General features: G+C 60.2%; 1 protein-coding gene across 1 annotated transcript; it reads left to right on the top strand.

The window, feature by feature from the left end:
* Positions 1–1998: 1998 nt before the first annotated feature.
* On the top strand, positions 1999–3144 carry NRARP (NOTCH regulated ankyrin repeat protein). Its single transcript, XM_009905671.2, has one exon. It carries the CDS (start codon positions 2158–2160, stop codon positions 2503–2505), a length of 348 nt encoding a protein of 115 aa, XP_009903973.2. The 5' UTR covers positions 1999–2157; the 3' UTR covers positions 2506–3144.
* The last annotated feature ends 19890 nt before the right edge of the window (positions 3145–23034 follow it).

Raw genomic sequence — 23034 nt, forward strand, 5'->3', positions numbered from 1 at the left:
GTATGGAGATGGGAATGGGATAGGAATGGAGATGGGGATAAGAAACACTGGCTTCAGAAGTGGACTTAGAAAAGTAGACCCTTATGGGAGGACAAACAGAAGCAGCTTTGCCAGCTCCTTACAGCCCGGATCAAGCTGGTTTGACCTCCTCCAACAAAGCAGAAGGCCTCAGCAAGGGCAGGAGCAGAGTCCCAGCCTTCTCCAGCTGCTGCCTTCTCTAACAGCTACAGGAAACAGCCACGGGAAAATGCCACAGGGCAAGGTGTGCCCTGATCTCACAGCCTCTGTCCTCCAGCCGTGAGACAGACGGCTCCAGGATGGCTTTTCATCGATTGGGGCTGAATTTAGCAGTTGGCTGATTTCTCCCTTTCCATCCCCAAATGGACACCAGGGCAGGGCTGGGTGACAGCAGCTCGTTTTACGACACGCTCCTTCCTTTCTTCCCGCACCTCCTGCTCCGCTCCAGCGACCAAATGTGCTGCAGAGGCAGGGCGCGCCGGCCCGGGGACGCCGCTTCCCACCGGCCGCCGCCGTTTGCTGCCCACAGGCCAAACGGGCACCAGCACAGCTCCTCCAGCACCGGCTTTGGCTGATGAGTTCTTTCCAGCAGGCTGTTGCCTGTTTTCCTGCCTGCTCACCGTGCCCTCTCCAGGAGTCAGGCTGGGCAGTGGATCTGACCCTGGATAAAGCCCTGTGCAGCCCAACTGAGTCACCGCATGGGCACCAGACGAGGGCTCCGTTTTCCCTCCCTCAAATCAACCCATCTGTGGATGCCCAAAACCTTGTGCAGCTCCCGCTGCACACATCCTGCAGGGCTGAATCCCTCCGTCGCTCTCCATGACCTGTCACAGTTTGCTCACGAGGGGACAAACCCACAGCAACAGCAGTGTTCCCCCCGCAACAGGAGAGTGCTTATAAACCACCCTGCAGCACCTTGGTGGCCAGATCACATCTGAAACTCTGATTTGGTCCCTCCTGCAGAAGAAAGGTGTGGACAGGCTGGAGAGGGTATGGAGAAGGGCCAGAAAGATGATCCAGGGACTAGGAACTGCCATGTGAGGAAAGGTTGAGAGAAGTGGGAAGAAGGCTCAGGGGAGACCTTCTCACCATACCTCAGTGTCCAAAGGGTGGCTACAGACAAGCTGGAGACTCCCTTTTCACGAGGATTCCCATGGGAAAGGGAATGGTGATGAGGGCAAGTTGGTCCTGAGAGATTCCGTCTGGACACAAAGAGGGAAGTTGTTCACAACAAGGACAATTGGCCATTGGAATCCCCAGCTGGAGTCCCCAGCACCGGACACTGCTACAGTCTGGCTGGACAAGGTGCTTGGCCAGCTTCTCTAGACCAGGCTTTGACCAAAGGTTGGACCAGAGTGTCCCCGAGGTCCTCCCAGGCTGTGGTTCTGGTGTTCCGTGACTCTTGGCGAGCTCCGTCTAAGGCGGGGGTGAGGCGGGGGTCGGCGGTGTCCCTCCCGGAGGCGTGGAGGGGCCGCTGGGGACGGGGACAGCCGGGTTCCGGCAGCGCGCTGCGGGGAGACGCGGGCGGTGCTGCCCCCTGCCTGCGGCCGCCCCGCTGAGCTGGGCCGAACGCAGCCGAGCTGAGCCGGGCTGCACCGAGTACAGCCGAACGGAGCCGAGCCGTGCAGGGGCTGGACCGACTACAGCCGAACGGAGCCGAGCCGAGCCGGGCTACCCCGAAACCCGCAGAACGCAGCCGATGGAAGCCAGGGCTGGGCCGGGCCGGGCCGGGAGCGCCCCCACCAGCCCCCACCGCCCCCCCAACGCGGCTCGCGGCCTTGGGGCGGGGCTCCCCGCCCGCCCGTTCCAATGGGCGCGCGGCTGCGTGCCCCCGCCCCGGGCCGTGACGTCACCGCCGTGCCATTGTTATGCAAATAAAAGGGCGGGTAAAAAGCGCGGCGCGGGGCCCGCTCCGCTCCAGAGAGGTCCGGGCGCAGCTGCGGAGCGGGAGTGGTGGCGGCAGCAGCAGCGGCGGCGGCGCGGAGGCGGCGGAGGGGCCCGGGACCCGCGGCGCAGCCGGCGGCGGCACTACCGGCAACAGCAGCAGCGGCAGAGCCCGGCAGCAGCCGTCCGCCACCGCATGCCCGGGCGGGCGGAGGCGTCGCCGTCCATGCGGGGCGGCGGGGCGTGAGGGGCGGCATGAGCCAGAGCGAGGTGTCGGCGTGCGCGGCGCCGCCGCCCAGCCAGCGCGTCTTCCAGGAGGCGGTGCGGCGCGGCAACACCAAGGAGCTGCAGTCGCTGCTGCAGAACATGACGAACTGCGAGTTCAACGTCAACTCCTTCGGGCCCGAGGGGCAGACGGCGCTGCACCAGTCCGTCATCGACGGCAACCTGGAGCTGGTCAAGCTCCTGGTCAAGTTCGGCGCCGATATCCGCCTGGCCAACCGGGACGGCTGGAGCGCGCTGCACATCGCTGCCTTCGGGGGCCATCAGGACATCGTCCTCTACCTGATCACCAAGGCCAAATACTCCGCCGGAGCCCGGTGATGCTGGGGCCGCCGGCCCTACCCCGCTCCCTTGGCCGCCGAAGCTGCTACCGCCCCCGCGGGGTTCGTTCGGCGAGGATTTGGGGGCCCCCCGCAGCACACGGCACCGGCCGCCTGCTCTCAGTTTGTTTTGGTTTGGTTTTCCTTCCAAGGGTTGTTCTCCTACTGTAACATGGTTTTTTTTTCCTCCATCTACCTCGGCTGCACTCACAGTATTCACGGTTTCAGTTTGACATCTGGGCAGATGCTTTAAAGGCTCCCCTGTCCCTCCCGGCTAATATTTAATCCCCCTCCCCACTCCACTCACTCCCCTCCCGCCCATTTAAAGTATTCTGGCTCAGAAACTAATTCATTTCAACGCTCCCATCCCCCCATCCCCTGCCGTTACCGAATGGTGCTGGTGTCCCCGGGAGGGCCCGGAGCCAAGAGCGGGACACCCCGGGACGGGCTGGGAGCCCCCGGCCGCCTTCCTCCTCCTGCCAGCTTCTCCCAGGGCTCGCCCATCGCCGGGTGTTTTTCCGAGGTGACCCCATTGGAATATGCCAGACGCGGCTTCCTCACCCCCGTGGCTCCTTTCTTGTTTTATTTTGCGTTGGGTTTCCTGCTTTGGTTCTTTTTTTGTTCGTGGTTTGTTTTTTTTTTTTTTAATGATTTTTGTTGGGTGTCTGAAGAAAGTCTGCATCCTGCCCCGCTCCTTGAATGCATTTAGCACGTGTGAGAGACCCCAGGAAAAGACACTGACTCCTTCTGGGCTCGTGTGTAAAGGGGGATTAGCAAATCCTGGACTCTTTTTTTTTTCTTTTTCTTTTTTTTTTCTCTCCTTTCTTTTTACAAAAAAAAAAAAAAAAAAGTGAGATAAACTCTGGCGGCAGAGGCTTTGCTTTTGCACAGAGGAGGGGCGTGAGCGCTCTCTGCTGCCGAGAGAGATGCCGGAAAACTACTGAGAAAAGAGTTTGGGAACTGTATTTTGTTGTTTTGCTGGGTTTGGTTTTTTTTTTTTTCCTTCTCTTTTTCCTGGTGGGGAAGCTTGGATCAAACTCTTCCCACTGCAGCACACCCACCCCCCCCGCGCGTGCAGGGGCGCCCGCCTTTTATAGTATATATATATGTGTATAACGTGCCTGAATATATATATTTATAAAAGAGAGGGAGGAAGAAGAGGAAGCCCACCCCCACCCCCCTCCCGGAGTCGCATTCTGAAGTGACTGCACCTCCGACCGCGAATGCTGCTTTTGGTTCGTGTTTGGGTTTGATCGCCGTGGCACAAGAGCATCCATTGGGGAAATGCGGAAGGTTTCAGAAGTCTCCTTGTCTCCCGCTGGTCTTCTCAGCCCTCTTCGTCTGCACTAAACCATCTGTGTCGCTGCCGTCTCCCTGCCCTCTTTCGCTTCCCCGCGTCCAAACCATTTACGATTAAACAAAACAAAAAAAGAGAGAGAGAGAAAGAGAGAGAGTTACCTGCTGGTTGATTTTTGGGGTTGTGTCCTAACTATTTATCCTGTCTGTATATATTTTTGGGGGTGAAGACTGTGAGCCTGGTGCTGTCTGGAGCTGGTGGTGAGTGTTTCAGAAATGCAGTTTGGGCAACTGTGTTTTGCTTCGGTTTAATTTCTAGTCTTAAAACTAACTCGAGTCTGCCAGGGTCGTGTCCTGTTGCACTGAATGTTCTGCTTTTCTCTGACGGTTTCCCGTGCAGGTCGCTGTTGGGTTGGTTGTAGTTTTGGTTTTTTCCCTCCGCTTCAACGATTCGTGACGGTTAAAATAAAATTGAAAAGCTGCAGGTTTGAAGGCAATTGGGAAGAAAACAAACCAACCAACCAAGCCCTGTCGAAAGCATCTGCTGTCAATGCTGGAATTTGCGAGGAGCTGCTCGGCCGGAGTCTTTTCTGTGAGCACGGAAGGGGGGTGCCCAGCACTTCCCCCGGCACTTCCCCGCCGCTTCTCTGCGACGGTTTTCGGGGTGGGAACAAGATCCTTGCTGGAGAGGTTTTTATTGTCGTTACCAGATGGTTGCACATTTGTCTTCTTTTTTTGTTTGTTTGTTTGTTTATTTGTTGTCGTCGTCGTTTGAGTGAAATGGATTTGCCACGCTGAAATGTCATAACATTTATGACATGGTATTAAAAAGGAGAAAAAAAAAAAAAAAGATATTTTTAAAAAAAGAGGGGGGGAAAAGGGGAAAAAAAAGAGGGGAAAAAGAAAAAAGAGGGGAAAAGGAAAAAATAAAAAGAGAGAAAAAAAAAGAGGGGGGGGAAAAAAAGAGGAAAGACCCAAGAGAAAAAGAGCAAAAAGTATTGCAAAAGCCAAGTTCTAGATGGAGTTTAAAACAAAACACACACAAAAAAAGAAAAAAAGAAAGGAACTCTTGGTTCTAAAGCCAGCCCGAAGGGAGCTGTGTGCAGCGTTGTAAAGACAACGTGCTGACGGAACCCCTATTTATATTTTTCTACAGTACCTGCGAAGACTGTGAAGCTGCCGGGGGCGTCCTGCGGGCGTGAGCCGCCGCAGCAGCGCTGCTCCCGGCCGGCCTCCCGGGGCCTTAGCTGCGCGGAGCGGGGGTGGGGGGGCGGTGGTTTTTAACGCTGATGATGTTGGTTGTGTGTGTGTGTGTGTGTGTGCGCGCCGGGAAGCTGTCCGGGGGGGAAGGGGGGGTTGCTCTCAAATCCCTGTTGATGTGTTTTTACATCCCTGTGTATTTTACTGAAAAAAAAAAAAAGAAAAGACAGAAAAAAAAGAAGCTGCTGCCCTTCCCAGTCCCTCGCGTTTCAAGTTTCTATGCAACCCCCACGCCCCCGAGTCTCTCTTGATCCTGAGAAGTAAAAGGGATGCAGATTGATTCCGATTGAAATGAGGGTTTCCCCCGCCCGCCCCCCTCGTTGGCTCCTCGTGCTGCTGACCCTCCCGCGCCAAACCAGGGGAGTGCAACAAAACCTGAAGCCGCCCAGAGGCGGGGGCTGGGGGGTGGGGGGGGGTGGGGGTGGGGGAGGGGGAGGCTCCTCCGTGCGTGCCTGGTGGCCTCCTGGCAGTCATCTTTTAATTATTATTATTATTTTTGTAAGAAGAATATATTGCTAATGTCAGTGGCATAAGCAGACACTGAAGCTGATGCACAGATTGCTCCAGGAAGGAGTTTTTCTGTAGAGTTTTGGGTTGGTTTCTTTTCTTTAGATGCAAAAATGCCTTTTTTTAATTATGTTAATTAATGCTAAGGAATTTTTTATTTTTTTTTCCCTAGGCTTATATTGAAGCTGTTTGTGGGTCACTATATGATCATTTCTAACTGGATAAAGTCTGTACAGTACAGCATATGCCTGAGTGTATGATAGAGAAGTTGTAGCCCCAGAGTGCCCAATTTATAAATAAATTTTTCATTGATCTTTTTATATAAAAGAAAAAAAAAAGGAAGAGAATACATTTTTTTGGGGGGGGGGGAGGGGGAGGGGTGGTTCTTTCCTGCCTGCTTTGGGGTGACACTGGGGGGTGCCTCTGGTGGGGGGCAGCTGCTGAGGTTTCCAGGTTCCTCTCTGGGTGTTGTGCAGCTCCTCTGGGCTCAAATGCATCCCCGGGGAGGGGCTGGGGAGGGGCTGCTGTGTGCAGGGCCTGCAGGCTGCAGGGCTCTCCCTGGCGGGCTGGGGATGTCCTGGTTGGCCCTGTCCCAGCATTCGTAAGCTAGGGGTGGGTGATGGCTCAGCCCAAACCCTGCTGCTGGACCAGGCACCTGGGCTTTGAGGTGGTTCTGCAGCCAGTCCTGGGATGGCTGCTGTGCCCATGGCACTGGGGGGGTGTGGGGTGCAGCCCCAGCTCAGGCTGAGCACCCTGTGGCTCCTACAGACCTGCCCAGGCTTTCACATTTCACCTGGGCCCCAGCAAGGGTGCGAGGCAGCTTGGTCCTCATCAAGCCCCTGGGCTGTGGGAATGAGGTCACCTCTAGCTAGAGGCTGCTGTCAAACTGGTGGTGGCTTTAGCTGCCTAACTGGTGGTGGCTTTAGCTGCCTCTTGAAAGGGTCTTGGGGTGGGGGCTGACATGGAGTCCCTAGCCCCAAAACCATCTCTGTCCTCCTGCATGGCTCAGAGCAGGCTGATGCTCAACAGCAGGCTGAGCCCTGCACCTTTGGATGCTTTCCAGGCAGGATCTGGCTGCTCCAGGAAGTGGGAAGAGCAGAGGCAGCCCAGTGCCTGCCCTGGCTGGGCCCTGCCTGCAGCCAGGCTCTGGGAGCAGGGTGCAGGGAGGCCTCCTGCCCTGGCAGCACTGTGGGGTTTGGCAGGAGGCTTTTCCTATATTGATCGTTTTGCCAGCTCTGAAAATGCCAAAATCCCCAGGAAATTTGTGCCATCTGCAGTCTGGGTCTGGGCTGTGTGGTCCTGGGGCCATCAGGGACTGTAAGTGGCCATGGCAAGGAAACCTGGAGAAGAGATTGTGAGACCTTTGCAGCTCTGATGCGCCAAAAGTCCTGTGCCATGCAGCGGCAGTGTGGGATGGTGCTGGGAGGGACACAACTTGCTGCCCCAGGGTGCCCTGGCGACACACAGCCTGCCCAGGTGGCAGCCCAGGGTGGAAAGGATGGGCACAGAGTGACCTGGCTGAGGTCGAGCATGGAAAAAACGATGCAGCAGCTGGTGCCCTGCAGGCTTCTCACCAGGGTCTCACAGCAGCCCCTGGCTGGCCAAATCTGGGGGTTCTGTGGGATCAGCACCACTCTCTCCTCCTGCTGTGGCACAGTTTTGTCCCATTTGGGCACCGTGTGACACCAACCCGCCGGTGAGTGCCACCAAACCTCCCACCAGGGCTGAGGTGCTGCAGGGTGACAGCAGTGGCTGCAGCTCCCCCCTGCCTGCCTCCCCATGCCAGGGATGCCACAGAAGACCTCATCCCGGTGTCTGCTTTGGGCTGCCACAGAGCTGGGCTCAGCCTGGCTCAGCTCAGCCCTGTGGCTTCTCACCACTCACCTTGCCCCAGGGCTTCCATCAGCCAGGCAGGGCAGGGCCAGCCACAACCTCGGGGCGGCTTTTCCCGAGCAACCACAGCACTCCTGCACCCAGCTCCTCCCTCCCCGCAGCACACAGAGCAAGCTGGGCCCCCCGGCAGCCCCTTTGCAGGGCATTTGGGCTGGGCACTGAATACAAATCACACCTCCCTGGCACCGAGCCCAGCACCCGCGGGGCCATCCTGCGTCCCCGGGCTCCCACGTGTGACAGCCCCAGCAGCAGGGGGTTGCTGAGGGTGCAGCTGAACCCCAGCCCCCCGAACTGAGCCTGCTGGGCAGCAGCTGCCCCGGTGCCACCCTGCTTTGCCACCCTGCTTTGCCACTCTGCTTGCCGCAGAAGCCGCAGCCGAGATCCAGGGACGCCGGAGGCTTGCTTGCTTTTTTTTGGCTGTTTGCTTTCTTCTCTCACTTTTTCTTTAGCTCCCTTTTCTATTTCTGCTCCGATCAGGGGCGAGCAGTGGATGGTGTGGTGGCATAAGCACATTCTTCTGGCGTTTTCGCATGTCCCGGGCTGCGGGTCATTGTCCCCCGGCCGCATTGCGTCGCTGCTGTTGTTCCAAGAGAAACCAAAGCAAGAATTTGAACTTTCAAGTGCTTCCTGCCATTGTCTTTTGCTTTTGTTTGCGCTGCTGACTCCAAACCAGATGGATCGGGCTCCCCTCCGGCCGCGGGGGCGATGGGAAGTCAGCGGAGCCCGGCGAGGTTTGACAGCTTTGTCTTCTCTTCTATTGCTCTTCATCCGTCAAGCCCAGGCAGCGGCGCTGAATTGGCCAACGCATCCCGGGGGGGTGGGGGGAAGGTGGGACTCGATTTGAATTTCAGGGAGCTTAACACAGTCAGTAATGAATGAGAAAGAAAGGCGGCGAGCGGGCGAGGAGAGGGGCCGGGCTGCCATCAAAATTCAGCCGTTTTAAATAGCTGCTTTGTTGGGCGCAGCCCGCGGAGCCGAGCAGGAGCTACCCTCTTCAAACAAGAAATCATCACAATCGACTCCTCTTGGGTGCCAGGGAGGAGCTGGTGGCTCAGGCTGCCCGGCCAGACTGGCCTCATCCTTCTCCAGGCTTTCTGGGCTCCGTCCCTGCCGGCAGGGTGAGCTCCCGGGGCTGCTGCCGGGGCCGGCTGCGGCAGGCTGCGCTGAGTGCCCACAGCACGGCCTGCAGGACAGGATGGCTCACGGCTTCGACCTGCTTTGCTGCTGTGGTGTTTGGTACCTGGTGCTGGGGCTCAGTGCAAAGGCCCCGGGCCCCCAGACCCTTCCAAGGCCAGGGCTGCCCACCCTGTTCCTGCAGCATCCAGGCTGGATGAGGCTCTGGCCAGCCTGATCTGGTGTGAGGTGTCCCTGCCCATGGCAGGGGGGTTGGAACTGGATGATCCTTGAGGTCCCTTCCAACCCTGACTGATTCTAAATAAGGGTGAAGAATACTGTATCAAAGAAGAAAGGTGAGGAGCACTGTATGGAACACCTGAACCAAAACCAGCACAGGGACCACAGGCAACTCCTGGTTCTGTCTGATGGCAGCTGCTGTCCCAGGCCATGGCACTGCTCCCACGGGTGGGCAGGAGGAACATCTTTCTTCTCCTACCAGAAACCTTTCAGTTACCCTATCCCACTGCCACCACTCATCTCCAGGGGTGCCCAGGGAGAGGTGACCTCTGTGTCTCACACCAGGCAGGACACAGACCTGTGGGTGCAATGTGGGTTTGGCTTCTCCATGTCAGCAGGGTTCTCTTCCTGATCCTAAAGGAATGGCCAAGCAGGGCAGCATCCTGGAGTAGCTTGTTTGGGGTAAGACAGTGGAGAGGGCTTGGGTCTGGAGGGCTGGAAGACTGCTTGGATGGAGAGGTTGAGGGAGCGATGGATGGATGGATTGCTGGGGGCATGGACAGATGGAGGAGTGAAGGGATGGGGAGGTGCCTGGGGAGGAATGGATGAAGAGAGCTGGGGATGGAGAGAGGGATGGGTAGAAGAGTGTTCAGAGGCAAAGATGGACTCCAGGGTGAACAACAAGCTGGGGGGTGGCTGGGACAGCATTTTTAACTGGAAACTCCTTGCTCAGCCTGAATCCAACAGTGCTCTGTCCTCTGAGGGCAGGACAAGGAAAGCAGCACCTCAGGCAGCATCCTCACAAGGTGACAGAACTTAGCCCAGCTGAGCTGAAAATGTCCTCTGCTGCCCAGAAGCTGCTTCCCCTTTCCTTTAGTGATGTGGCCAGCAGCCCTGGCAGCCTGCAAGAATGCAGAGGGGCACAGAAACCCTCTGGGAGCATCAGGTGCTCACAGCAGCCCTGCTGGTGGGGCAGCACAGGGTGAGCTGTCCTCAGTCCCAGCCAGCACTTACTCACGGACAAATCCATCCCCCACTGGCCATCCAGCCCAGCACCAAGCAACTCCATGTCCATCTGGGGCAGGAGGGACATGCTGGCAGTGTGGCTGCTTCTGCTGACCCCCAGTTTGGTTCCAGCCCTGCCACAGATGTGGAGAACCCAGGTGGGCTGGCACTGGGGTGCAGGCAGGTGCTCCTGTGCAGCACGGGGCAGAGGCAGGGTTGACTACATGAGCCCCTGGCAGAAGGGGACGTGGCCAGAGAGGACATCAGCCAGGCAAGGGCTGGCAGCTCTGCAAAGCTTCTGTGACACGTTGGTGAGGCAATGCAAGGCTGAGCAGCACCCTGGAAGATGGTTTGTGCCCTGAAAGGTGAAGGCTGAACGAGCAGACTGCGGGCTCCACGTGAATGAAACAACCCAGGAGAGCCTCTGCCTGGAAAGTATCTCTGTGGTCACCTCTCAGCCTGGGGGTGCACTGCACCCCCAGCTCTGTTTTCTCCAGCTGAAAAACCACTTCCCCCCTCAGCAGCAGTGTTGTTATGGAAGATGCAATTGCATGGATGGACTCTCGATGTGCCCAGCCCTCTCCCAGGCTCTCTGCCCGGGACCAGCCCTCTGTCCTCACAGCCCTGTTTGCTTGGGAAGCTCTGGCTGGGGTGCTGCAGTGTGGGCATCCCTCTGCCAGCTGGGGCAGGAGCAGTGGCAGCTCTCTGGACACCTTTCACTGCTGCATTTTCTACTCAGCCTTCGGTGTCCGGAGGGCTCTGCACGGCCGTGGCCGCAGGCACTGGCTCATGCTTGCTGCATGCCCCAAGGGCTTCCCCTGCTGCCCCATCCCCAACCTGCCCCACAGAGCAGAGTCAGGTCCTGCAGCAGCCAAACACCTTCTGGAACTGCCAGCTGCTGCTGCACTTGCTGGGATCTTCCCCTGAATGCTTCCGTTTGGAGGACCCCAAATCCCTGCAGACACCCTGCAGGGGGGCCTGAGGCAGCGGAGCTGCGGGTGCAGGAGGGTGCCGGCTCAGCACCCGCTGCTCTCCGTGTCCCTGTGAGCAGAGCAGTGTGGGGCAGCCCTCGCTCTGCAGTGCCAGGATCAGGCCCTCATCCCCCGGCACAGTGCCCAGCCGGGACAAGCATCCCCAGCAGGTCCTCACATTTACCCTGCTCACATTCACAGCTACGGTGACAACTCTGAGCTGCCCCCTGTCCCCTTTTCCACTCACGACTCCCCCTCATTCAAAGCCTGTGTCCTTTTAAGCTATTTTTCTCCCCTCCTATTCATTTCCCGGCCGCCTCTGTCCTTTTCTCCTGCCTGCCCCTCTCCCGAGCAGCTGCTATGCTAATAAGCATGAGGCAGAAAAGGGAGCGAGCCTTTGCAGGCTGGGGAGGAGAGAAAGACCCCAGAGCCCTCCAAATGCTAAATAAATCCAAGGCTGGAGCAGCATCCCCGAACAAAGAGGCCTGGCCTCCCCCCTCTCTTCCCCTCTTCCCAATTCCAGCACCTTTTCACATTCAAATCCATTAAACAGTGAGCAGAAAGCCCCCGAGTATTCATAGCATTGCATTAAAGAGAGCTCCGCGGTCCCTCTCCAGCCCGGCCGGCTGCAGGGAAGGGTTCCCCATCCCCGCCGCGGGCTGGGAACCGCCAGCCTCTGCCCCCTCTGCGTGGTGGAAGGGGGGCAAAAGCCTCCCCCCGGCCAGCACGGCAGGCAAGGAGGTGCCTTTCACCGGGGTTCCAGGCTTCTTCCCCACCTGAGACCTTTGGACTCCTCCATTGGGATGGAGCTACCGGCGCCTGCAGGCAGCTGCTGGGGGCTGGATGGGAGCCATGAGGGATGAAGGTGCAGCCCAGCGCCTACTGCCCATGGACTGTGCTGGGGGGGTTGTGGCAGTGAGGGGGCAACAGGGACACTTGAGTCTTAAGGTGGCAAAGGTGTCCTACAGGCAAACTCAAAGAGCAGGGCTCCTTGTCCTGGTGAGGGGCGAGAAGGGAAAGGTCTCCTGCAGGTGCAGGCACAGCCAAGGGCCACTGCGATGTGTCCACCGCTGCCTCAGCACGGCTGGAGCTTACTCACCAGGGCAGGTGCCTCGTGCTGATAGAGGAGGTCCCAAGGCAAAGCTGCTGATTTCCTCCTGCCCATTTTGCCCTGGAGGCAGAGCAGCTTTCAGGAGCAAAGGCCTCAGACCTTGTTCCCTGAGTGAGAGGAGGCAGTGATGAAGGTGGGCGTGCAGGTGGGCTCCATGACAAGGGTGGAGGCTGGTGGTGAGCTGCCTGAAGCGATGTAACTCATCTCTGGAGGAGCACTAGATGGACATTCCCCTCTGCATTCTGGGGTGGGAATGGAGGTGCACCCCCAGGAAGGGTTTCCTGCTCTCCTCTGGGGCCAAGCTCCTTCCAGAGTCACAGCACTGCAAAATTCATGGATGTGAGCATGGAAGCTGTCTGAGGGATACCAGCTGGGCCTCTGGCGGCCACCAGCAGTGCTCAGGGGGAAGCAGTAATTGGGACCCTGCCTGTGCAGGGCCAGGTCAGTGGAGTGTCCCTGAGCCTGGGGGTCCATCCAGAGGGTGTCTGGGCTCCTCTGGAGGCTCTGGAAGCAGAGGAGGAACAGCAGCACCTAAGCTGCTTGAGGTGTCCTGGCATGTTCTGTCTGACTTCTGCCCCAGGGTCTGGAGGCCATCCCATCTCCTAGCCTTGCACAGATGTCCTGGGCACCCTGTGGCACCTCAGCTGGCACATGGTGGCTACCTTTTAGTGCCTGAATCCTGCTCTGCATCAATGTGACCCAGAGCCTGACCGAGGCTGCTCTGAGAGGCCACCTCCATGTGCCCAGCCACCTCCCACCCTGGGCTCCTGCAGCCATGCTCACATGGCCACCAGGGCTCCATCCTCACCACTGCAGATGCTGCACAGCTTTGGGGTGCAGAGGCCAGCATGGCAGCTCTATCAGAAGATGGGGAGTGCTGGGACAACCCCCAGGAAGCCTGGAATGACACTGCCCACTACATGGGATATGGGACATGGAGCTCGGACCCCTGCCCCTGCAGTGCAGAGCCCCAAAGCTGTGTGCTCAGTGCCCTGAGCTGTGTCCCTGCAGGGGAACCTGGGCTGCCCAGGATAACTGGGAGCGGTGTGGGATCACCAGCTGCCTTCACAGCTGATGCTTCAGGGCTGTAGGACTTTGCTGTCCCACTCCATCCTTGAACCCCAGCTTCTCAGCCTTGATCACTTCAGGGCCCTGCTGGGCACCACCCAGATGCTGGAGGAAGCAGAGCTTTTGAGTGAATGTCAGCAGGGCCCCGGAGAGGTTCCCAAGAAAGCCTGCAGCTCCCCTGTGAAGGAGCCCAGCTGCAGCCAGGAGGCTCAGCTCAGACTCCCAGCTCCCACAGAAAGAGATCCTCTCCCTCCCTGCCACGGGAGGTGGCTGTGCAGGCACTAGGGCCTGACCCAGCATGCATGGAGGGAGCTGTGCTGCTCCAGCTCTGGACTGGCTGTGTCCTGGCAGGGGAGGTGTCCTTGGTCAGCTGCAGCACCCTGGGCAGCTGACTGCCTTCTCCCTGCTCCTCACCTGGGACAAGACATGGAGGTCTGACCTGGTGTGGCAGGTGCAAGAAGCATGGAAAGGTCAGGATGCTGCCAACACCACAGTCCTGCTGCTGGGTGACATCCTGCAGGTCTCTGCAGGGGTTTGCCCACTGGTAGATGGCCCTTTGGGGACCCTCATTCCCAGTGTAACCCCAAACCTGTGCTGCACCATTGTGCTCCAGGCCTTCCCAAGGACCAACCCTCGCAGCAAAATCCACTCTGCCTTAGACCTGTCCTTTGAGCAGCCCAAAGGCCAGGGTGTGACAAGCCCTTCACACACCTGGGTGGCACGGGGCAAATGGGTTCGGTGGGAGGGGGCAGTGCAAGCCACTGTACCCCATCTGCACCCCAAACTGCATGGCTGCAGCAGGTCCTGAGAAGGGCAGTGGACACCAGGGATTTTGGGGGGGTTCTGTGAGAGGACAAAGCCCACAAGCAGTGGTCCACCACCATCTCTGACACCAAGGCTGTGGCTGGAGCTGTCCCAGCCCTTCTCCAGGCATGCATGCAGAGGCTCCATCCCTTCTCCAAGCTCCAAGCAGCAGTGCCTGCCCTGGCACCCAGCCCTGCAGGATAAGGCCCCAGCTCTGCTGGGAAGAGGGCTGGGAACTTCCTGGGAAGCCCTCATTGCTCCTGGGCTGGTGCAAGGGATGCCCCAGCCGCCTCCTCACGCTCGTGGTCCCAGCTGCAGACACAGCGTCCCAGGCTGGAGAGCACCACCGCACCGCTGTCCTTCCTCACGGCTGCAGCCAGAGGGCTGGAGCATGGCGGGAGCGTCCTGGGCAGGTCTACCTGCAGCGGCAGGTGGGACAGGGGTCCGTGGGGTCCCTCCGATGGGCCAGCCAGGGAGAGCGGTCCCTGCTTAGCGATGCAGGAATGCAGGTCGGGCTGAATGCGGCGGGGGCGGGTCTGATCTGGTGCCCCACTAAGCCCCCATTCTTTCCCAGCCGGTGCATCTTGTATTCAGGCTGCCTGCTCCTAAGCAGAGCGTCTTTAATCCTTCCCTTGTCTCCTCCATTCCCTTTCAGGCCTTTGGCCAATGGGAAGGGGATGAGCAGCTCTCTGCAGGAAGGAAATTAAAAGCGAGGAGGAGGGTAGGGAGGAGGAGAGCTCGGGGAGGGGGACTTGGAAGGGGAGACAATCCTGGAGTGGAGATGCCAGTCATCGGGGTCTCAATAGCCCCATTCACCCTGCCCAGCCACACAGAAAATCAGGGTCACCAGGATCCATGCCCTGCCTGGAGACAACTGTTGCTTTATTCTTTTTAATTGCTGGAAAACGCAGAAAAGTTCACTTGTGTGTGGCTGGCTCCGGTGGGGGCTGCGCCGGGGGGTGGCGGAGGGGCAGGAGGGAAGGGGTAGGGCCCGGGATCGGGACACAAAAAGCAGCCGCCCGGGAGGCTGGGGGCTGCGGCCCGGCGCGGCGCAGCCATCTGTAGGGCTGGGCGGCGGGGAGCTGGCCGGCAGCGGGACGGGCTGGCTCCGACCCTCGGGCGGCCGTGGGGAGGGTTCCCAGGGCCAGGCAGAGGAAGAAGCTGTGCAGGCAGGCGGCCGTGGGCAGAGGCAGAGCTGTCCCCACAGCCCTGGGCACGGAGGTGCCAGGGCTGATGCCGCCGGCAGCTCGAGACACACACACGCAGGGCACCCAGTGGCACGCTGCTACCCTGAGCCGAGGATGCCAGCACGGCCCCCAGGCAGACACAGAGCCATGCCACCTCCACCTTGAGACCAAATGCCACCCCAGGCAGGGGGATGACTCCATGTGGAGCTTCTGTGCCTCTGGTGCAGCCGGCCCCAGGGAGATCCTGGAGGGCACATGGGCAGCCCCAGGGCTCTGGGAAGCAGCTGCCTCAGCAGGTCTCCTGCTCTGCCATCCACCTCTCCTGCTGTGCCATGTGCCCAGATGAAGCTGATAACCAGCCCTGAGACACAGCCCCCCATGGATCATCTACCACCTCCCAGCAGCCCCTCAGATCTGCACCAGCAGGTCCACAGCTGCCATCCAGCTCTGATGGGTGCCAGGGGACACTGGGAGCAGGATACAGACCCTGTCCCTGCCTGTCTCCATCAGGGACATCTTTGCTCATCCCCCTCCACCACCCCCCAAGGCCTTCCTCGAGCCTGGGGAGGTTTGTGCCTTCTGCAGCCCCCATATTGGGGTTGAACTTCCCTCCCCAGTCCAGCCCCTGCCCCACTTCCACAGCATCACAGAATCGATGCACTGGGTTGGAAGGGACCTCCAGATCTCACCCAGTCCAACCCCCTGCAGGCAGCAGGGCCAGCCCCAACTAGACCAGGTTGCTCAGAGCCCCATCAAGCCTGACCTTGAATGTCTCCAGGGATGGGGTCTCCACCACACCTCCGGGCAGCCTGCTGCAGTGTTCCAGCACCTTCACAGCAAAAAGCTTCTTCCCAAGGTCCAATCTAAATCCACCCTTCTCCAGTTTCAAACCACTGCCCCTGGTGCTGGTGCTCTTCTAGACAGGCCCTCCTCAGCTTTCCTGTAGCTCCTCTTCAGGTACTGTGAGGCCACTCTAAGGGCTCCCCAGAGCCTTCTCTTCTCCAGGCTGAACAACCCCAGTCCTCTCAGCCTGCCCTCACAGCAGAGGTTCTCCTTCCCTCTGATCGTCTTTGTGGCCTCCTCTGGACCCTCTCCAGCAGCTCCAGGTCCTTTTCATGCTGGGGGCCCCAGAGCTGGACACAGAACTCCAGTGAGGTCTCAGCAGAGCAGAGCAGAGGGTCAGAATCCCCTCTCTTGACTGCTGGCCACACTGCTTTGGATGCAGCCCAGGCTGCTCTGAACACTCAACATTTCTTGCTGAAGAGCATCAGGGCTGTGCTGTCCATGCTGGTGGTCCTGCTTGCACTCTGTGATCCACAGGATGCAAGGCAGCACCCTCTGAGGTTTCTGTGGCCCCTTACAAGTCCTCACCTCACTCATCCTGTGCCCCCATCCCTGCTCACCCCTTGGCTGACACTGGGCTGCAGCGCAAGGAGATGCAGGCAGTGCCTGGCATACCAGCCAGCCTCCCTGCTGAGCATGGCCCAAGCCTCCAACAGCTCTCCTGACCAGGGGTCTTCACCTTCAATATGTGGCCCAGAGACTCCTCTGCCACAGCTGGGATAAGGGAATTCCCACAGCTCAGAGCAGGAGCAAAGAGCACCCAGTGGGCAGCGAGCAGGAGGAGGTGAAGGAGAGGCAGGAAATCTGCTGCAGGGCACAAGGAGCTGATGCTGATCCTGATCCTGGAGAGAGGCTCTGGGACACAGCACTGCCTGAACCCCAGCCCTTGAGCCTGCAGGCTCAGCTCTCTTCCTGGCAACTGTGATTTTAAAGCCATAGGTGCAGAGAACCTCAGCCAGCCCTGATGAAATGCCACAGCCTGGACAGGTCCAGACAGGGCTGGAGCCACAGATGGGTCAAAAAGGTGTCTGGGGGAGAAATACAGCCCTGGGCGTTCAGAGCACTTGGAGAAGGACACGAGGCAGAAGTGGTGGCTGCTGAGCCCTGCCATTGCCAGATGGATGGCCCAGGAGCAAGGGCAGAGCTGGAAATGCTTTCACACCACTGCTGAGAGCAGTGGAGAAGTGGCTCCAGGAATACAAATGTCCAGCTCAGGTGGCACACAAGGAGAGCAGTAAGTCACCTGGAAATGTTGAGACTGGAGAGCCTGCAAGCTCAGAGAGCTGCTGCAGGCAGTGGAACATCTCCCTGTGAGCACAGCCTGAGGCAGCTGGGGCTTGGGGCTGGGAGCAGAGCAGCCTGAGGGCTGCCCTCAGTGCTGGGGATAAAGATGTGCAGGGCTGGGGCCAGGCTCTGCTCAGGGCTGGCCAAGCACAGCACAAGGGGCACTGGGTGCCAGCTGGAGCAGAGCAGCTGCCAGGGGAACAGGAGGGGAAACTTTGTCCCTGGGAGGGTGCTGGAGCCTGGAGCAGGCTGCCCAGAGAGGTTGTGGAGTCTGCTCTGGAGGCATTCAGAGCCTGCCTGGCTGTGCTCCTGTGTGAGCTGCCCTGGGTGCCCTGCTCTGGCAGGGGCTTGGACTGGGTGACCTCTGGAGGTCCCTTCCTGCCACATTGTGATCCTGTGGTTCTGGTGTGAAGGAAGAGTCAATTGGAGGCTCCCTGGCAAACAGCAATGTCTCAGGAACAGAAAGCTTGGCCAGGAGAGATCAGAGAGGGCCACAAATGATGGCAGTGCTGCTGGGAACAGGAGACTGGAAAGCTAAAAATGGGTAATCAGAGCACCCTAAAATAGTTGGCAGAGCTGGTGGAAGAACACAGACCCCAACAATGGGGGACAGAGAGCCAGCTAAGGCTGAAGGGATTTCCAGAGTCTAATGAGACCCTCAGGATGGTGCTGAGGCCAATGGGATGAAGCTCAACAGAGCTAAGTGGGGAGCTAAGTGCACTTGGGTCACAACAACCCCATGAACACTCCAGGGTGGGGGCAGAGTGGCTGCAAACTGCCCAGTGCAAAAGGACCTGGGGGTGCTGGGTGACAGCAGCTGAAGAGGAGCCAGGGGGTGCCCAGGTGGTCAAGAAGGCCACCAGCAGCCTGGCCTGGAGCAGCAGTGGTGTGGCCAGCAGGAGCAGGGCAGGGATCATCCTCCTGTACTGAGCACCAGTGAGGCCACACTCTGAACACTGAGTTCAGTTTTGGGCTCCCCACTCCAAGAAGGACACTGAGGGCTGGAGCAGGTCCAGAGAAGGGCAACCAAGCTGGGGAAGGGGCTGGAGAAGAGGGCTGGGGAGGAGCAGCTGAGGGAGCTGGGAGTGCTGAGCCTGGAGAAGAAGAGTCTGAGGGGAGAGCTCTCTGCAGCTCCCTGAAGCCAGCTTCAGGTTGGTCTCTTCTCCCAAGGAACAAGGGATGGGACGAGAGGAAATGGCCTCAAGTTGTTTCAGGGCAGGTTTAGGTTGGACTTGAGGAAAATGTTCTTCACTGAAAGGGTTCTCAAAGCCTGCCCCAGGCTGCCCAGAGCAGTGGTGGAGTCCCCATTCCTGGAGGGGCTTCAAAGCCATGAAATGTGCTGCTGAGGGACATGGCTTAGTGGTGACCTGGCAGTGCTGAGCCAGCAGTTGAGCTTCATGAGCCTAAAGGTCTCTTCCAACCCAACCAATCCTAAGATCCTTGTGAGGCCTGATGAAGAGGCCAGCAGTGGTGGGGACACCCCCAGGCCTGGCCCACATGCTGCAGCAGGAAGCTTAGAGGAGCCAAACCAATGTGAAGTTAATCTGGAGGAAGCCCCAGACCGATGGGACTGGGTGGCCATCAGCATGCCCCGGGGCAGAGGCTGCTTGCTTCTGCCTGGGAAGAGCTCCCATGGGAAGGCACAGAGGTGCTGGCTGCAGGGGGCATCTCCTGACAGCAGCAGCAGGCTGCTGGGCAAGGAAACTCTCAGCTCTGGGAGTGGGTGCTGGGAGCTGGAAAACTGAGATTCTGGTTGCTGTAGCAGCAGTGAGATGGCAAAGCCTGTGCAGAAGGGTGGGACTGCAGGGCATGGGGCTGACCACAGAGCTGGGCAGAGGCTGGCAGGGCTGCTGCAGCTACTGCTGGCATGGGGCTGAACACAGAGCTGGGCAGAGCTGGGCAGAGCTGCTGCAGCTATTGCTGGCATGGGGCTGACCACAGAGCTGGGCAGAGGCTGGCAGGGCTGCTGCAGCTACTGCTGGCATGGGGCTGCACACAGAGATGGGCAGAGGCTGGCAGGGCTGCTGCAGCTACTGCTGGCATGGGGATGAACACAGAGCTGGGCAGAGGCTGGCAGGGCTGCTGCAGCTACTGCTGGCATGGGGCTGAACACAGAGCTGGGCAGAGCTGGGCAGAGCTGCTGCAGCTATTGCTGGCATGGGGCTGACCACAGAGCTGGGCAGGGGCTGGCAGGGCTGCTGCAGCTACTGCTGGCATGGGGCTGACCACAGAGCTGGGCAAGGGCTGGCAGGGCTGCTGCAGCTACTGCTGGCATGGGGCTGAACACAGAGCTGGGCAGGGGCTGGCAGGGCTGCTGCAGCTACTGCTGGCATGGGGCTGAACACAGAGCTGGGCAGGGCTGCAGCTACTGCTGGCATGGGGCTGACACAGAGCTGGGCAGAGCTGGGCAGGGCTGCTGCAGCTACTGCTGGCATGGGGCTGAACACAGAGCTGGGTAGAGGCTGGCAGGGCTGCTGCAGCTACTGCTGGCATGGGGCTGCACACAGAGATGGGCAGAGCTGGGCAGGGCTGCAGCTACTGCTGGCATGGGGCTGACCACAGAGCTGGGCAGGGGCTGGCAGGGCTGCTGCAGCTACTGCTGGCATGGGGCTGACCACAGAGCTGGGCAGAGGCTGGCAGGGCTGCTGCAGCTACTGCTGGCATGGGGCTGACCACAGAGCTGGGCAGAGGCTGGCAGGGCTGCTGCAGCTATTGCTGGCATGGGGATGACCACAGAGCTGGGCAGGGGCTGGCAGGGCTGCAGCTACTGCTGGCATGGGGCTGACCACAGAGCTGGGCAGGGGCTGGCAGGGCTGCAGCTACTGCTGGCATGGGGCTGACCACAGAGCTGGGCAGAGCTGGGCAGGGCTGCTGCAGCTACTGCTGGCATGGGGCTGCACACAGAGCTGGGCAGAGGCTGGCAGGGCTGCTGCAGCTACTGCTGGCATGGGGCTGACCACAGAGCTGGGCAGGGGCTGGCAGGGCTGCTGCAGCTACTGCTGGCATGGGGCTGAACACAGAGCTGGGCAGGGGCTGGCAGGGCTGCAGCTACTGCTGGCATGGGGCTGACCACAGAGCTGGGCAGAGCTGGGCAGGGCTGCTGCAGCTACTGCTGGCATGGGGCTGACCACAGAGCTGGGCAGAGGCTGGCAGGGGCCTGTCACAGATACAGAGGATCCAGGGAACATCACCTGTCTGGACTGTCAGAAAGCTTCTGCTGAGGCACCATGGCAAAGGTTAGTCAAGAAAAAAGGTTGCTGTGGGAGCAAAGAGAGGCTCCTCTGTGGCCTGAAAGGGTCAGAAGTAACCTGCAGGGCTTCAGGCTGGAGAGCAGGCAGCTGTGGGGCTCCTCAGAGACCAGCCCTTAGACCAGTTTTATATTTGGTGTCTTCATCCACCCACAGGAGAAGGGAGTGAACAGGGAAAGCCTCAGGATTTCTCTTTGATGACCCTGAGCAGCTCTGGTTGTCCAAAGGCCGCTCCAGGACTTCACAAAACCAAGGAGCAAAGATGCAGCAGGTGATCAGGTGCAGAGAAATGAGGATGATACCTCAAGGGAGAAGCAATCAGAGCAGAGCATTTACAAGCACAGACCCAGGCTGGGCAAGGAGTGGCTCAAGAGCAGCTTGGAGAAGGCCTTGGGGGTGTCAGTTGGTGACAAAGTCCCCAGGAGCCAGCAATGGTCCCTGGCAGCCCAGCAGGATTCTGCCCCTCTGCTCTGCTCAGACCCCACCTGCAGCACTGCCTCCAGCTCCAGGGCCCAAGTCCTGCTGCCTCTCACCTCTGCAGGGCCCTGCCTGATGTGCCACCAGCCACCATGCCAGGGGGTGAGCCCTTGGGAATACCATGCCTCAGGCTCTGCCTTGAGTGATAGCCCCAGCATGCCAGCTCTAGCATGCCAGTCCCACCATGCCAGCCCCACCATGCCAGCCCCACCATGCCAACCCCACCATGCCAACCCTACCATGCCAACCCCACCATGCCAACCCTACCATGCCAACCCCACCATGCCAGCTGCACTGTGCCCCACAGCGCTGCCTGGCCCTGCAGGGGCTCTTGGGAGCTGGGGCCTCTTGGTGCCGGTGGGGCAGGAGGAGTTTGGTCTGCAGGAATGTTCTGGTGGTTTCTCCCCACATTTGGTTCCCACCTGCCGCTGCCCCCTGCCAGAGCCATCCCAGGAACATCCCTCCGTGAGCACCTGCAGCTGCCAGTCCCCACTGCCCATCCTGCCAGGCCCCACTGTCCGTCCTGCCAGGCCACACTGCCCATCCTGCCAGGCCACACTGCCCATCCTGCCAGTCCCCACTGTCCATCCTGCCAGGCCACACTGCCCATCCTGCCAGGCCACACTGTCCATCCTGCCAGTCCCCACTGTCCATCCTGCCAGGCCACACTGCCCATGCTGCCAGTCCCCACTGCCCATCCTGCCAGGCCACACTGCCCATCCTGCCAGGCCACACTGTCCATCCTGCCAGTCCCCACTGTCCATCCTGCCAGGCCACACTGCCCATGCTGCCAGTCCCCACTGCCCATCCTGCCAGTCCCCACTGTCCATCCTTCCAGGCCACACTGCCCATCCTGCCAGTCCCCACTGCCCATCCTGCCAGTCCCCACTGTCCATCCTTCCAGGCCACACTGCCCATCCTGCCAGGCCCCACTGCCCATCCTTCCAGGCCACACTGCCCATCCTGCCAGGCCCCACTGCCCATCCTGCCAGGCCCCACTGCCCATCCTGCCAGGCCCCACTGTCCATCCTGCCAGGCCACACTGTCCATCCTGCCAGTCCCCACTGCCCATCCTGCCAGGCCACACTGCCCATCCTGCCAGTCCCCACTGTCCATCCTGCCAGTCCCCACTGTCCGTCCTGCCAGGCCCCACTGCCCATCCTGCCAGTCCCCAGTGTCCATCCTGCCAGTCCCCACTGCCCATCCTGCCAGGCCACACTGCCCATCCTGCCAGTCCCCACTGTCCATCCTGCCAGGCCACACTGCCCATCCTGCCAGTCCCCACTGTCCATCCTGCCAGGCCACACTGCCCATCCTGCCAGTCCCCACTGTCCATCCTGCCAGTCCCCACTGCCCATCCTGCCAGTCCCCACTGCCCATCCTGCCAGGCCACACTGCCCATCCTGCCAGTCCCCACTGCCCATCCTGCCAGTCCCCAGTGTCCATCCTGCCAGTCCCCACTGTCCATCCTGCCAGTCCTCAATGCCCGTCACTGCCAGTCCTTGCCAGTCCTCGCTGCCGATGCCCGCTGCGCTCACTGCCCAGGGACCTGTCCTGGCCCTGCCGCCGAAGGAACGGCGACTGCGAGGGGCAGAGCAGAGCGGCTGCGGAGCGACGGGGCCAGGAGCGGGGCCGGCGGCCGGGAGCGGGGCCGGTGACAGGAGCGTGCCGTGCCGTGCCGTGCCATTCCTTGCCGCCGGCTGCCATCTAGCGCTGGCGGGGCCGGGAGCGGGAGGGTCCCCGGGCCGGTGCCGGCTTCTCCCAGCCGGGGCTGAAACCCAGGGCTGCTGCTGGGCTCCCCCCGAGAGCGAGGAGCGCAGGGCAGGCCGCCGCGGTGGGTTCATTGTGGGGGTCTGTGCCACACACCCTGAGCCCCCTCAGCGCCGCCGGGGACACCCCCGGCGTGGCCCCTGCCCGGCCGTGCCAGCCCCGCGTCCGCGCCCCCGGCCCCCGCAAAGGGCCGGCCGGTGCCCGCCGTGCAGGGGGTGAAAGTCCGGCCCCTGGCACTGCCCTGCCCGAGCCGGGCCGCAGAGGGACCGCTGCCCTTTGCCTTGTTTGCCACCCCCTGAGCTGTTTGATTTGGGTCGCTCATCCTGTGAAGGCAAACAGTGGGGGTGGGGTGCCCACGCCCGCGGGGACCCTCGGCTGTGGGGTGGTGACACCCAGCCAGTTCCTGGACACTGGCCACCTGTTTGGGACCCCTGGGGAAGGGGTCCAGAAGGG

Source organism: Dryobates pubescens, chromosome 29 (assembly GCF_014839835.1).
Source record: "Dryobates pubescens isolate bDryPub1 chromosome 29, bDryPub1.pri, whole genome shotgun sequence".
Taxonomy (NCBI): domain Eukaryota; kingdom Metazoa; phylum Chordata; class Aves; order Piciformes; family Picidae; genus Dryobates; species Dryobates pubescens.